Source organism: Mytilus galloprovincialis, chromosome 13, assembly GCF_965363235.1.
Source record: "Mytilus galloprovincialis chromosome 13, xbMytGall1.hap1.1, whole genome shotgun sequence".
Classification (NCBI taxonomy): Eukaryota; Metazoa; Mollusca; class Bivalvia; order Mytilida; family Mytilidae; genus Mytilus; species Mytilus galloprovincialis.
In genome coordinates, this window is record NC_134850.1 from 35,819,263 (window position 1) to 35,835,376 (window position 16,114).

General features: G+C 33.2%; 1 protein-coding gene across 1 annotated transcript; it reads left to right on the forward strand.

The window, feature by feature from the left end:
- Positions 1 to 6,353: 6,353 nt before the first annotated feature.
- On the forward strand, positions 6,354 to 13,767 carry LOC143055910 (solute carrier family 25 member 35-like). The gene is made up of 4 exons (XM_076228961.1): positions 6,354 to 6,371; positions 9,259 to 9,700; positions 10,480 to 10,698; positions 11,480 to 13,767. Exons 2-4 carry the CDS (start codon positions 9,308 to 9,310, stop codon positions 11,831 to 11,833), a joined length of 966 nt encoding a protein of 321 aa, XP_076085076.1. The 5' UTR covers positions 6,354 to 6,371; positions 9,259 to 9,307; the 3' UTR covers positions 11,834 to 13,767.
- Positions 13,768 to 16,114: the final 2,347 nt, after the last annotated feature.

The following is a 16,114-nucleotide window of genomic DNA, read 5'->3' on the forward strand; positions in this document are numbered from 1 at the left end:
GTTATAGTAAATTCAGAATATATCATATATTTCATTTTACATCAAAATCATACTGATTAAGGATATCTGTTATCCGAAATATTTATACAAATTATATTTAATGTTTCTTTTTAAGGTCTTTCGACTATGCAAGGAAAGACACTCAAAATTAGCTTAAAAGCGTAAAATTAATGGTTTTGGGGTATCTTTAAATTCAAAAATTTACTCTTTAAAATAGTCAATTTCAAACAAAACATATTGGAGTGTACGTGATTCTGTTAATGCAAGTTCACAAGAGACAATATATCTACCAAATTTAAATTCAAACCCATAAGTCGAAAATAATTGACAACGTCATAACAATAAAAGAAACGCCCAAATGACAAACAACAGCATATAAACAAAGCATATAAAACTAAAGACTAAGCAACACGAACCTCACCAAAAAACTGCTGAGGTTTTCAGGTGCCCCGGACGGGTATGCAGATCCTGTTGTAACTATTTTATAATTTCTGTACATGTATTCTTGTCTTTCATTTTTGCTAATATGCAAATGCCTAGCTATATGCCTTTTTGTGTTTCTTTCTTACATATAAAGTGGCTCGAAAGGAATCTGTGACGTACCCATCCATATTACAGAAGTGGGAAATACAGATACAGATAAATCCCGTCGTTGTATTATTCTGCCATTATTAATGATTGTTAATATATTTGTTTGTTTTTAGAGATGTTTATATGCGAGTGTGAGTGGTTTTTTTTTTGGGGGGGTGGGGGGGTGTCAGGTCAATGTTTCTGTCCTTTTTTTTACTTTTCACTTTATAATTTATTTTCCTTCAAATTAATCTTTATTATATTCGTCCAAAACATGCTTCAAATAATTGCCACTAGACGATCTTTTATAGATAGCATTTATTAGAAAATGGGAAAAGGAAGATAATAAGAGGTATTAAAAATAAATTGTTTAATTTGCTGATGACTTAATTCACAGTTTTGAAGAGAAAAAATAAATTCACAAGAAATGTTATTGTGCGTACTGTATTTTTGGAATGAAGAGATACCCAAATATAGATGCCGTATACCAACATTTATATCGACATTAAACATATGTTTGTTCATGTATATTCTTCAAAAACACCAGTTTAAGAAGTCAAATCAAGCTGTGATTGATTTCCGCTCTAGATAAGAAGATTCAGTTGCAATACAGTTATGAAAGAAAAAATATGTTGGTGACCTGAACTGGGGGCACGTGCCCCCTGTGCCCCCCGGTAAATCCGCCACTGAACAAGGAAATCGTAATAGGACATACAAACCCTGGAATATCGTACCAACAAGGAGATACATGAACACTCTATGCAGGCGCTGCTGGAATGCTGTTACATAGAAATGGAAAGTTCACAATGTGGCAACTAAAATCAACTCTTTTTGTCGTTAAGTTTTGTTTTCAACCCACCTTTATTGTCAATTTATGTATCTTTTATCTTACGTTCTTATGATAGATGCGTTCAACATAGTCCACCGTGACACTTCGAATTATTTAGTAAAGGCAGCATCGATATATTATGGAAGCGCATATGGTACATCCCTTGTAAAGTTATTTTGTTGTTTATAAGTCGGAATTATAAGTTATGTTGTGTGTAATTGTAAGCTGGAATCTAATCATCATGTGGAGTCAACTTGTCGGAATGATGAAGAAATAATTGCATTACAATGTCGACTTGCTAATATAAATGTAATGACATAGTAATAAGAAGTCGACATGATGAATTCAACTTGTTAATTGATTAAGTCGACAACTTGTTTATTTGAAGATGAGGTAAAACCACGTGACTACTTTGGAAAAACATAGGTCTTTTTTTAAATCGATTTTTCCATATTTCGTTTGTTTAATGTGCTTCGGTTGTGTGAGTTATTTTGTATGAAAAGGGGGAACGGCAGTCAAATATCAGAAAAAAATAACAATATGTCGGACAAAAAGGGGATATACCCACAGGCACTTGTTTCTATCCATACGAAGGTCGACTATCCATATAAATAGATGGATAGTCGACCTTCGTATGGATAGAAACAAGTGCCTGTGGATATACCCCACCATTTAGTCAGACCGTTTATTTTCCTTAGTTCTCAAATGGAATCATGCAATATAATGATAAATTCGTGAAGGATTCAACGGAACCTTCTGTTGTATAAGATTGCTGCTGTCAGTGTAAAATTGTAATGTTGACTATAAAAAGTCATTTTTTCTGTAACATATAAAATTTAAAAAATAGTGGGGTTTTTTCTGTAGAAGCTTCATTTTGTTTTATTAAATCCAAGCATCTACAAAAAAAAAATATTTTTCAAAATCTTGTATGATCTAGAATATTAACTCCTGTAACAATTCAAATTCATGGAGATTTACAAAACAGTTTTACTTACTGCAAAAAAAAATATCCAGTTCCCTAGTATCTATGTAGAATCGCAGTGAATTATATCGAAGGAAGAGCACGGGGAGGGATCCGCTAGCTAAACAAATAAGGAGATCAGTAAAACCTTTACCGTATATATAGTAAGCTATGAAAGAATCCGAATTTACATGTAAAACTACATCGGCGGGAAACCTAACAATCTAAATGACGAAGACGCCGACGCCACTACCCAATAAAGTTGTGAGATCTGGTGTGATTGCCAACGAGACAACTAGCTACCAGAGTTTAAATGAAGAGGATTTCAGCAATCATAGGCAGTTGTACGGTCTTTAACAAATCGTATAATCGGCTATAAAAGACCACCACGTGGAAATGTGAAACAATTCAAACGAAATATGTATCGGCCTTATCTATAACAAAACAATTTACAAAAATCAAATATGAAACACATGCACCAACAGCAACCATTGAACTACAGGCTCTTGACTTGTGACAGGCATAAGAAGAATGTGGCGGAGTTAAACATGTCTGTAGCGCTCAACCCTAACCCAAACCTGGGACCGCCGTGTCACAGCACAACAAAAACCATAAAAAATCAGCTGTAGCTGGATAACTCAAAAGATCGGTATTACTGGCCAATATATATTCATCAAAATCTGGCGAAGATCCCGAAGAGTGAGCTGATCCTGCTTTACGTGAGTCACCTGTCGTGTTATATTCGTGAAATTACAAACCCAGTGATTTGGTCGAATGCGGTAGGTCATCCCTGAGGAAAAGCGGAAGGAATTCTGGTTACGACAATTGGAACATATATTATTCGTTTTTTCCCTGTAATTGAGTGTGAGATGATTAAAAGTGTTTCATTTGTTGACAATAAAGTACTAGTCATTTGATGTGTGTCAAGCCAGCGACATTAATGTCGCGGAAGTGAGACAAAGCAATTCAGTCGTCGGTATTAATGGCGTCGGCGTCTTCGTCTTTTAGATTGTTATGTTTCTCATTTTTTTTTCTTCACATTTATCATTTCGGGATCTTTCATAGCTTACTATGCGGTAGGGGTTTTGCTCATTGTTAAAGACCATATAGTGACATATAGCTGTATACTTCTCAGTGATTTGGTATGTTTTGGAGATATGTCATATTGGATGATCATACCACATCTTCATATTTTTATATAAGTATATAAAGAAAGAAGACGTGGTATAATTGCCAATGAGACAACTTTTCATAAGAGACCAAATGACACAGAAATTTACAATTATAGGTTACCGTACGGCCTTCAACAATGAGCAAAGCCCATACTGGCTAGTCCACTGTAAAAGACCCCGAAATGATAAACGTAAAACAATTCAAACGAGAAAACTAACGAACTTATTAATGAACAAAAAGTGCACGAAAAACAAATATGTAACTCATCAACAAACGACAACCACTGAATAACAGGCTCCTGACAGTGGGCAGGCACATACATATAGAATTAAAAATGTTAGCGGGATTCTAACCATCTCCTAACCTTGGACAGTGGTGTAACATTACAACATAAGAATGAACTATAAAAATCAATTGAAAAAGGCTTAACACATCAGATGGATACAAATAGAAATAATACACAGAGTGGACATGGCCGGGAACTTGTATATCCCAACAACAAAATGACACGAAGTACAATTCTGAGAGTTTTGTTTTGCAGTTAATAAAACTTTTTTGTCCTGATAAATTTTTAAATCTACATTTATTTTATAAAACCGTGTATCGTTATATAGGAGTTATCTTTTAGATCAAGATAAAGCATCTACAGAAATGTATTTTTTAAATCTTGTATGTTACAGAAAAAATGAACTTTTTAAAGTCAACAGCAATCTCAGGCAAAGAAAGAGAAAGTTCCGTGGAATCTTTCAAGAATTTAGTATAGTACTGATTCCATTTGAGAACTAAGAAAAATAAACGGCCTGACTAAATGGTGGGAGTATATCCCCCTTATGTCCGAAATATTGTTATTTTTTTAATTACTTTTTTCTGATATTTGACTGCCGTTCCCCCTTTTCATACAAAATAACTCACACAACCGAAGCACATTAAACAAACGGAATATGGAAATCAATTTAAAAGTAGACCTATGTTTTTCCAAAATAGTCACGATATCATCTTCAAATAAACAAGTTGTCGACTTAATCAATTAACAAGTTGAAGTCATCATGTCGACTTCTTATTACTATGTCATTACATTTATATTAGCAAGTCGACATTGTAATGCAATTATTTCTTCATCATTCCGACAAGTTGACTCCACATGATGATTAGATTCCAGCTTATAACACACAACATAACTAATAATTCCGACTAATTAGCAACAAAATAACTTTACAAGGAGTGTACCATATGCGCTTCCATAATATATAGTGCACGTGGTAATTAAGTCAAGTTAGAGGATAATGCATGCCAACATCGAATTCTCTTCTTTCTTTCTTGGAAACTCTTGTATAAAGTCAGCTTCATATGAACATAGGAACAAGTCGATAAGAAAATGAGCACTGTTTATTGCATTGGGAATGCCAATTACATTTTTTAAACACGTCTTCCAAATGTAACAAATATGTTGTCAATCAAGTAATGATGCTTTTTTGTAAATGAAAATTTAAGATGCAATTGATTTGGTATAGGTACACTACAATTATTATAAATGATGTACAGAGTACACTTTTACAAAGGGAGCTTTTTTCTATTGAACTGACTAATGATGAAGGATATTGCCCAACTTGATGACTTCGAACCTTTGTTCGCAAACAGATTTTAGAAAGCCAGATATTTTCTCCTTTTCTTCTTTTCCAATGCTTATAGGTTTGAAAAGTCAGTGACTGGCAATATCCGAGTGTTTTTGTTTGGATAAATGGGTGAGAATGAAGTATTTAAAGGGTTCATAAAAAAAAGGTTCGTGCAAATTATGAAGAACAGCCAACTGCGGTTGTTTAAATGGCAGAAAACCATCATGAAGACTTAATGGTGTATAATGACGATGATTATCCGTGACGACTTCATCTACGTCGAAGAGTAGATCGACTAGTTAAAAATGTGCATAACATTCACCGAGCTGCAGGAAGGACTAGATATAATAATTTTATCATAAACTTTATCATTGCAACCATACTTGTGGCGTCGAAGGTTCCCAATTCCTCGATGGTCTTCCTGTTGTCTATATAGCTAAGGAGATGTGTTGCAAGATGAGAGATGTTAGTCCTGCAGATGGTATATATTTTCACTTATGTGAATTTGCATAGACATGATTGAAAGATCAAGCTGATTAAAATGCAGGTGAGGCAATTTAGCTTGAAATATTGTTGATTTCTGATCTATGGCCGCAAATACGTTTTATTAAGCCTTCTTTTCGTTTCAACGACATGTACCAATGGTCCGCAAAGACACATAAAAAGTCAGTATATATATATATCTATTAATCTAATGATTTATAAGAATTATAAATGATTGCTCAACGTCTCAATAAGCATGATCCAGTATAAGCATTCGCCGTTTTTTTTAAAGTTGAGCATACTCACTGGTATCATTTTTGTTTTATTTTTCAAAAGAATTTTTCAAGACTTTATCTTCTAATAAAAATCAAACTTTTGGGAATAAGACAAAATTCACAGTCTATTTGAGTAAAAATCACCTATTTTTTTAGCAAAACTGGTAGCTTGAAGAGATTTTTTACTTTTTATATCATTTTGGTAAATATGAAAACATGTCAGTTTAGCAACAATCAAGCTGAGCTGGTTACCGCAACAACAAAAAAATATAAAAAAATCCGTTTTTCATAATCCCTATCGCGTACCGTATGGGTTTTGTCAGTTATAGACAACAATCACATTGACGCTTTGATAAAAAGTTGCTTTGCATTAAAACACGCATAAGAGGTAGAAATCCCGGCACGGACAACCATCGATTTCGCCGGTAGTAATCAGGTAATTCTTTTGCGCTTTCATACATTGTGTGGTAAACATTATATGTCATTAATTCTCTTCTAAACATGAAGGTCTTTAAGGATCCGGGTCGTATCGCCAAGATTTTCGAACTGACCCATAGTCGTGACGTCCCTATGAAAAAGCCATCCCAAGATCAACATCTCAACTTTCAAAAGCTTATTATTTATATAACTTTAATAAGACTATAATTTGTATACAGACAACTTAAGATCCATTGAGCTTTTAAATCTTCTTCTTCTTCTTCTGCTCCTTCCATTTACATGCATTCCACCTCTGCACACTCTTGTGAATTGTCACATTTTCATGATTTTACTACTCATGCCAGCTAGTGACCCTTTAAAGCACATTAAGCTGAAAAACATTATAGTTCAAAGCATTAATTTTTTTTTTAGGCATTTCGTGATGATAAGAATAGGGTACCCCACATGACCAATGAGGGTGAAATATTTTAATGTTAATGTATAATGTTAGCAATAAACATTTTACTCTTTTTGATCATGTTGATGTGGTTACAAAGTGAGATTTGAAGAATAATGATAAAAAGTTAAGGCTCATTTGACGCTAGTGAAAAACAGACTTTTGACATTTGACAATAAAGGGCATTCATACATTTTCCCTCTTTCATCAGCATGTACTATCATTTTAGGTAACAATAAGTATAAAAAAAATAGGTTAAAATCGTTGTTTTCTCTAAAACTCTGTCCTTGCGGTCATAAAACTTTTGAGCACAATTTATGTACTAGACTCAAGAATCAACCAATCAAAATACTGGATTTTGTGTTTCGAGCATGATTTTTGTGCTTTGAGCACTGAGCAAAGTTTTATGACTTCAACCCCTGGGTTAATTCCAAATCTTTGCATCGGTGCAAAGTTCTTGATATTTTTGTTCCTTGTGGTCCAGACTTGTGATGAAAGACATTTAAGATTTAGCAATGAATCACATAATCATTAATACTAGTCGCTAGTTATGTATAAATAATTTCCTGATTCATTGTTAAATCTTAATATGGAGACGAAGTCCCCAAAAACAGTAGAAAAATCAATAAAAAAAAAAAAAAAAATCAGGGAAAATTTTCCTGAAATTTCATTGTACTAATGAACTCAAAATCGGGAAATTTTTTGGATGTCATGATTCAAATTCCTGCATCTGCGCAGAAATCTACAATGTATTTCCTTTTTCCGGTCTGGTATGTATGAAACTTTGAGTAAAATATATATTTATCAGTCTAGTATAAAATAGGAAGGAACACAATACCAATTTCATTTTTAATTATTCCTTGATATGAAAAAACGTTACCTGATGATAGCATTTCTTTGTTTACATTGCATATGACGTCATAACTTAAATAACGTCACAACTAAAATCCCTAACAACAGAACCAAAATCGGAAACGTTACGGTATTTCCGTTTCTTTTTTTTAACAAATATTTAAGTTACAAAAAAATAATTCATACAGACTTCGTCCCCATTTACAGGTAATGTCTGCCTCATATTAAATCTCATATTTGTTATAAATCAAAAACAACAACAACAATATTTTATTTTAAGAGGGTTACACAGTAAGTTATATACCTAATCTTCCCTGAGGCCCTCATCATAAAAAAATCATAAACAAAATGCAAACCTATACATTGCATACATCATATATCATTAGTATAAAAGTCAAGTATGTTAACAATTTATGCTCTATACAACTTGATAAAATGTTAGGACAAAAATAATTATGATGACATAATCAGTTTTCAATATTTTTTCAACATTTATTTAGGCCTACAGTATAAAAATAGTAATATGTAGTAATGATTGCAATTAGGAAACTATTCATCAAGACCATACAACAAAAATGTGTACACTTGCAGAATTCGCCTTTTCAGAATCTAAAGGACTATGTGTAATCTCATTGTTCGTACACCAAAATGAAAATAATGTGACGTCATTGGCTCAATTTCCATTGTTTAGAACGTTTTACACCAATCACAACGTTTTGGTGTACGCTTTTGAAAATACTACCCAGGATGCATTATATTCTGAAACGGTGAATTCTGTAGGACCTTCATCAATGATCAAAACTCATACTTTTTGTTCTTATTTGTACATATATATGTACATAGGCAGTAAACTATAACATGCACAAGAAATGCATGTACTAAGTGACAAAAAAAATGAAATTGTTTTTTTAATGTTTTAATATTATTTGACAAAAGTTTTGCATACCACATATACAGAGGGGGGATAGGAGGGGTCCTGATCCCGAAATCCCGGACTTAAAAAAACGAATTCCCGAAGTCCCGAATTTAAATAAAGTAAATCCCGATGTCCCGAAATCCGAAAAAAACGATCCCCGGATCCCGAAAGGGTCAATCCCGAAATCCTGAGCTTAAAAAAACCCGATCCCGGAGTCCCGATAAAGGTCCTATCCCCCCTCTATACAGCTATAGAAAGCCCCAGAATGACAAATGTAAAACAATTCAAACAAGAAAACCAATGGCCTAATTTATGTGCCAAAAAATGAACAAAAGACAAACACATCAACAACCGACAACCACTAATTACTGGCTCCTGACTTGGGACAGGCAAATACATACAGAACACAGTTTATTTGAGAAAAAAAGGAAAAACAACAAAAATACTTAAGTCTAAGAAAAATTCTTAAACAGAAAGTCTAAAACACCTCAAATGAATGCAAAACAACTGCTATATTCTTGACTTGTTACACATGGTACATACATTCTCTTATGAAGAAAATGGTTTGATTTAATTTTGCAACATTTAGCAATCATGGTAGTACTAGTCACTGTGTTACCCACGGCCGTTTAAGCACAGTGACTAGTAGATTAACTGTAATATATCATGTATATATTCCATTACATTACAATGCATGTTTGAAACTTTACAGGTTCAAAATGACAAAGTGATTGTTATAGAACATCCAGTGCGCATACAACATGCCTGGAAGGCCCCATGAAGAAATGCTGCTTGGTGGGTTTGCAGCTGTCGGAGCAGGGTTTTTCACCAATCCCCTTGAAGTTGTAAAAACACGTATGCAACTGCAAGGTGAACTTAAAGCAAGAGGACACTATGCTGTTCATTATCGCAATTCTCTTCATGCCATTTACACAATATTCAAAAGTGATGGAATCTTTCGACTACAGAGTGGACTGGTTCCTGCCCTGTGGTACCAGTTGTTTATGAATGGGATGAGGTTAGGATCATACCAGATCATGACTAATTTAGGACTATTAAATGGAAGTGATGGTAAAGTCAGTTTTCTAAAGAGTATATTAGGTGGAGCTTCCGCTGGCTGTGTTGGGGCAATAGTTGGAAGTCCATTTTATATGGTAAAATATACGAATTAAATATCTCAAAATAACTGGCCCCTGCTGAAGTTAAATGAATTTAAGAATTATGAAATAACATTAAATTTGATTATACTTCACGTTAAAATGCCATATTTTGATTGGCTTATACGAGGGTGTAAATTTACCCTATCACATGGCTGAGCGGGTGACAATTTTTTTGAATGTCACCCTCTCGTCCAGACCAATCAAAAATCGTAATTTAAAAGACAAAGATTTGAATTTACATCAATTTATTAAAGACAATGCTGAGGTTCTACTTTTTTGCTCAGATTTCTATTATTTGACTGTCAAAATAAAAAAAAGTAAAATATCTGGTTTCACTTCAGTTTATTTTTCTAATACCAATAACATTGCTGTGTACGTGACGTCATAGAAATTACTTTTAAATAAAATTCATCTGTAAAAGACAATAATGATAGGACATTCAGTATAATATATTAAATGACACATAGCTGAGAGGGTGATAGAGCAGATTGTTACCCCATCGAAAAAGCATTGTCAACCTTGGCTTCACCGCGGTTGACAATGTTTTCTTGGGTTAACAATCTGCTCTATCACCCTCTCAGCTATGTGTTATTTATATAATATTCCTTTATGCCCTTGTCACTTCTTCAATTGTGTAGGAAATACATGTAGATCCACAATCATTTTCAACAGCTGCTTTAGTTAATTTATTAGTGATAGGTTGAAGATTTTGTTCAAACAAAACAAATCTACAATGTAGAATTTCTAATGTTGTCTTTTCTCCATTTTTTCAGGTTAAAACACAACTTCAGAGTAGATCAGCTAGTTCTATTGCTGTAGGATACCAGCACGGACATGGAAGCATGGTAGAAGGATTTTCTAATATCCTTAAGGAGCATGGTATAGGAGGCTTATGGAGAGGAGTAACTGGTGCCATGTTCAGGGTAATGATTGGATCTGCTGCTCAACTCACAACTTTTTCTACTGCCAAAGAATATATACTTAGTTTGAAGGTAAGTAAAAGATAAGTTTGAAGGGTACTTTGGTTTGCTAATGATTTAAGATTAGTTACCACACAAAAATATTCTTAATACCATATACTGTTAAGTTAACCATTCCAAAATATAACAGACTGCTGACAAAGATATCCAGTTTGCTGTCTTTTGAATGTTTGTACACATCTTAAAATAAAAAATTGACATCATTGTTATACACAAATATATATCATGTATATAGAAATCATTAATTTATGTTAATGGAACAAAAACACATTTTCAAAAGACACCTAGTAGGCAATATAGTCATTCCGTCAATTTAAACATAAAGGCATGACTTTCACATAACTTTTCTTTACATCAGCATTCACAATGACAAAATCCTTTGACAGGGGAGCCTGAAACTGCAAATATTAATGTTAAAATTTCTAAAGAAAATGTAAATTTTTTTTAAAAATCAGATCAGTTATTGGTTATTCTTGTTCTATATGTATTATTATTATGTACATGGGGGGAACATATACTTGCCTCTGCATATCACTCAAGTTATACATGTATTGCTATAGAGCAACAAAAACACATCTATTACCATGGCACGTTTATTCCACAGAGACAGAATACATCACTTTACAAATATGCATCGCTATACAAAGGGACACAACTCTCATGACTTACTGTAAAACACATACCGTGTATATACATTACGTTAATCACCACTATCATTCTTAGCTTAAATACTTATGATTTTGCCAATTACGATTGTGAACTATACTATACCTACATACTTCTTACTTTTCAGGTATTCAATGACACATCGATACTCATTCCATTCTGTTCTAGTATAGTTAGTGGTATTGTATTGACAGTGTTTATGACTCCGCCTGATGTAATGTGTACTCGTTTATATAACCAAGGAGTGGATGCTAATGGAAAAGGACTGTATTATAAAAACCTACTAGACTGTGGTGTTAAAATCATGAAAAAGGAGGGACCATGGGGATTTTATAAAGGCTGGGGACCATCCTTTTTAAGGATTGCTCCTCATTCTGTTCTTAGTTTGATGTTTTGGGACCAGTTGCGAAAAACATATGAAAAACTTTATCATAAACATATAGAAATTGATATTCCAGATTCTGTTAAATCCTCAGAATAGGTGTTCTAAAAGTGGTGTCACTAGGAAGATGTATTATTAATCAGATTTTTACAAACGGGTGATCTTGATTTCCTTATTTATAGGTCTTTATATGGTTTTTTGCCCTACCTGCATCAGTGGGGAGGTATTGTCTAATCTGTGCAATTGTCAATGTCTATCGGTTATTGCAGCATAAAGCAATCAACTATCAATCATCTATCCAGTATTGGGTATCAGGTTGACCATTAAATTGTGGTCATATCAACTTGAAACTTAGTTCATAATTATATTCTTATCTCATCTTTCTAGAAAATATACCTGTATTGCCAAATAAGAGTTTTCGCCTAGATTTTGCGGTCAACTGAAAGTAGAAAAGTAATAGTGTGAGCAGGGCATAGTTTTCTATGAAAACATATATTTTTACTACATGTATACCTTTATGTTTCATTGGATTGCATGGCCTCTGTTGCTGAATAGTCAAAAGTAGTCACACTACAGTATCACTAGCCTTTCAACACTGAGGTTGTGAGTTTGAATCCACTAAGAAGCAGGTGCATTCGTCTCCAATCTTAAATTGACTTAATTATTTATAGTTTATCTCGTGCAAGTATATTTGACTATTTATTCTTCCCAAATAGAATTAGTAGACTTAAAATATTTTTAGAAGTTGTTTTGTTCAGTAAAATGTAGCACTTAATGACTGGTTATGAGGGTGAAAGCAAGTTTGATAACAACTATTGTGCTCTGCTTTGCCTCAAACAATGGTTGCTATCTCAGGGACAACAAACTTGATATTTCCCTCATAACTAGTCAATAGGTGTAAACTGGTACTGTTATATTTGTTATATCTAGTAATCATTGTTGAAATACTTTAAATATAATTATTGTTATTTGTAGTTGTATCTGATTTTATGCCCCATCTACGATAGTAGAGGGGCATTATGTTTTCTGGTCTGTGCGTCCGTCCTTCCGTCTGTCCGTCCGTTCGTTCAGGTTAAAGTTTTTGGTCAAGGTAGTTTTTGATGAAGTTGAAGACCAATCAACTTCAAACTTAGTACACATGTTCCCTGTGATATGATCTTTCTAATTTAATTGCCAAATTAGAGTTTTGACCCCAATTTCACGGTCTACTGAACATAGAAAATGATAATGCGAGTGGGGCATCCGTGTACTATGGACACATTCTTGTTTATCATGTTTATGGATAGTATCCAGTAATGAAATTATGTTAAGCAGGGATGCATATACATGTACTGACAATTTGTTAATATTTGTGGGATACCAATTGTTGTGTATTTCCTTGGTTTATATTAACCTAGAATTATGTGTTCAATGAAGATGTGTATGCAGACTATTAAAATGATGAATAATAATACATGTAATATTTTTGTATATTGGTGTTGAAACATGCATTCAAAATGTATGAGAGTGTTTAAACTTCAATGTTTTTTAATGATAACATGTTAAACATGGAAAAAAGTGTGAAGATTATCTGTAGGTAGAATTTCTGTCTTTTTATCAGGTAACGAATACTGTAAGAAATAAAACATTTATTGTAAGAGATATTGATGTCAATTTCATAACCAATATTTATCATGTTTAAAGAAAGCCTGAAAATGGTTATTTTTATTTAGAAATTTTGTAGATAAATGAGGAACATGGATTTCTCACCTCTTTTCATTAGTTGTGAAGTCTGAGAAACTAAAATTATTTTGTGTTGCCTCTATCATATCTATGAATTAACTTATATGCTTTAAATTATACCCAATTCAAAATATGGTTGTGTTTTTGTATAGGATCTGAGTGTACCAATATAAATTTCAGGTGTGGTAAACCGTAAACAGCCACATTATAATCTCTATTTTTTATCAGAGATCTGTTGATGAATTATTTGTTTAATTTTATATTTAAGAGTTGTTACTTTATCTTGTATTGTATAATAAAATTACAATCAGCATGTATGTTTATTACTTATATTAAATCTATATAATTCATTTCTCAAAATGAATGTTCAATTTCCTCCCAGGATCCAGGAGTGTTCATCTAAGATGCCCTAAAATTGCAACAAATAAAAAAGAAGATGTGGTATGATTGCCAATGAGACCAACTATCCACAAAAGACCAAAATGACACAGACATTAACAACTATAGGTCACCATACGGCCTTCAACAATGAGCAAAGCCCATACCGCATAGTCAGCTATAAAAGGCCCCGATAAGACAATGTAAAACAATTCAAACGAGAAAACTAACGGCCTTATTTGTAAAAAAAAAAAAAAAAATGAACGAAAAACAAATATGTAACACATAAACAAACGACAACCACTGAATTACAGGCTCCTGACATGGGACAGGGACATACTTAAATAATGTGGCGGGGTTGAACATGTTAGCGGGATCCCAATCCTCCCCATACCTGGGACAGTGGTATAACAGTACAACATAAGAACGAACTATAAAAATCAGTTGAAAAAGGCATAACTCATCAGATGGACAAAAATCTAGTGGAGGTGGCCGGTACTTATACATCCCGACACAAAAAGACACAATGAACAGATCTGAGAGTACTCGCAGTTATCTGACAGCTAGTTCAAAGCCACTAACAACTAATAAAAAAATCATGCAACTAAGACTAAACTATCAATCCGTACACATCCAACATCCAATGGATTTAGTGTAAAGACGTCATAAACATGCCAAGTTACAGGTTTCGATAGATTGTAGATCCATGAATATGTATATGCAAATAAGATTGCATTGCATGTTGGTTATCTGAAACTATGGCTATTGGCCATGTGTCAGAAGTACTAACAAAAGAAAAAGTGGATAAAATTCCACTTTAACAAACCAGAAATTTAAAAGTGATTTGTCACAAATTTTTTTCTGGCTTAGATGATGAAGTATCCTGAGAAGGCAACTTGTAAACCTTATGTCCATCTTCTCTCTGTTCTTAGCTTCAGAATGCTCCTTAATAAGAATTAAGACTTGATTTTCACTTGGAAGGTCATTTTTGTGGATATTCTAGAATCTCTGCCATCTCTGTGGGCCTCGCTGAGAATAATATGTGGTAAAAAGTTTGTATCTTTATCATAGGACATGGGGTTGTCAACTGACACCAAAGTTTTTGACCTTGACATTTGACCTAGGAACTTGGAAGTTGTACATTCATTATGACACACCCTTTGGTGTTGGTTAATATACATATAAAGTCAACATGTGTCATATTGAAAGTCAACTCCTCTATTAAAAGTCATTGGAATAGACAACTTTCAAGTTGATGCATTTCCGTCAAAAACTTTGGTTTTAGTGAATATCATTTGTGCGTTTAAGGGGTGTCGTCACTTCCATTCCAATGTTGAGCGAGTGGTTGGAAAACTATAAAGCTATATTACACAAATAAGTCGTAAAATTGAAATCTCATAATTGTCTTTTAGCACAGCTGTCATCAGGGAATTGTAATTAAGTACCTACAGAACTAATATTATTTCTAGTTTATCCTGCACAATGACAATCACTTAAGACCCTTGATGAACTTTTATAGAACTTTTATAGTGCAGGGATACAGGTTATCCCCTCTATCTGGTAAATGATGTCACAAAGGCACGCATAATTGACGAGTTTTTTCCGGTGACACAAACTTGAAAGTGGTCTATTGAATGAATGATTTTTTACCAATTCGTGTGTTTTGTAGAAACTAGAGAAGCTAGAGAGAAAATCTTGTCAGCAAATTGATACACAACATCTCTTTTTGTTCATACTTTTAAATTGACAATAAAGACAGACAATTTGATGACAGCAGTTAGTTGACAATTGATGACATCAGACTTTTAGCTTTGTATACTTTAAATGAGCAAAATCGAAATAAAGATACAGATGCATGTACTGAAATAGTATTTTATTATAAATATATATATATAAACATTAAAATTAACTCTTTCATTATATTCAACAGGTATATCAAACCATAATTGTATAATTAACAAAAGCTCACCTATAAATTAGCCTATATCAGCAATAGTTGTATAAATTTACAGCACTGTCAACATCACTGTATAAATTGTACCATATACCACCTCTCCAATTATACAATGAAATATTTCATACATGTCATACATGTCATAATTCATGATCAACAAGGAAGATGAAATTGTATTTATTTCTATCAGAGCTCTGATTTACAAAATTCATAACAAACAACCTGTCTCTCTCAATACTGAAATCTAGCAAAAGAAAACAAGTGCTATAATATGTTCAAACATTTGATTAAATTTTTTTCTCAACTGAATAGAAACATATTTGAAA

Bases quoted from the DNA above. Each gene is read 5' to 3' on its own strand.
- LOC143055910 (XM_076228961.1), top strand. From the start codon at position 9,308: ATGCCTGGAAGGCCCCATGAAGAAATGCTGCTTGGTGGGTTTGCAGCT. The intron at 9,701-10,479 runs GTAAAATATACG...CCATTTTTTCAG, and splicing joins TTGGAAGTCCATTTTATATG to GTTAAAACACAACTTCAGAG. The intron at 10,699-11,479 runs GTAAGTAAAAGA...CTTACTTTTCAG, and splicing joins AATATATACTTAGTTTGAAG to GTATTCAATGACACATCGAT.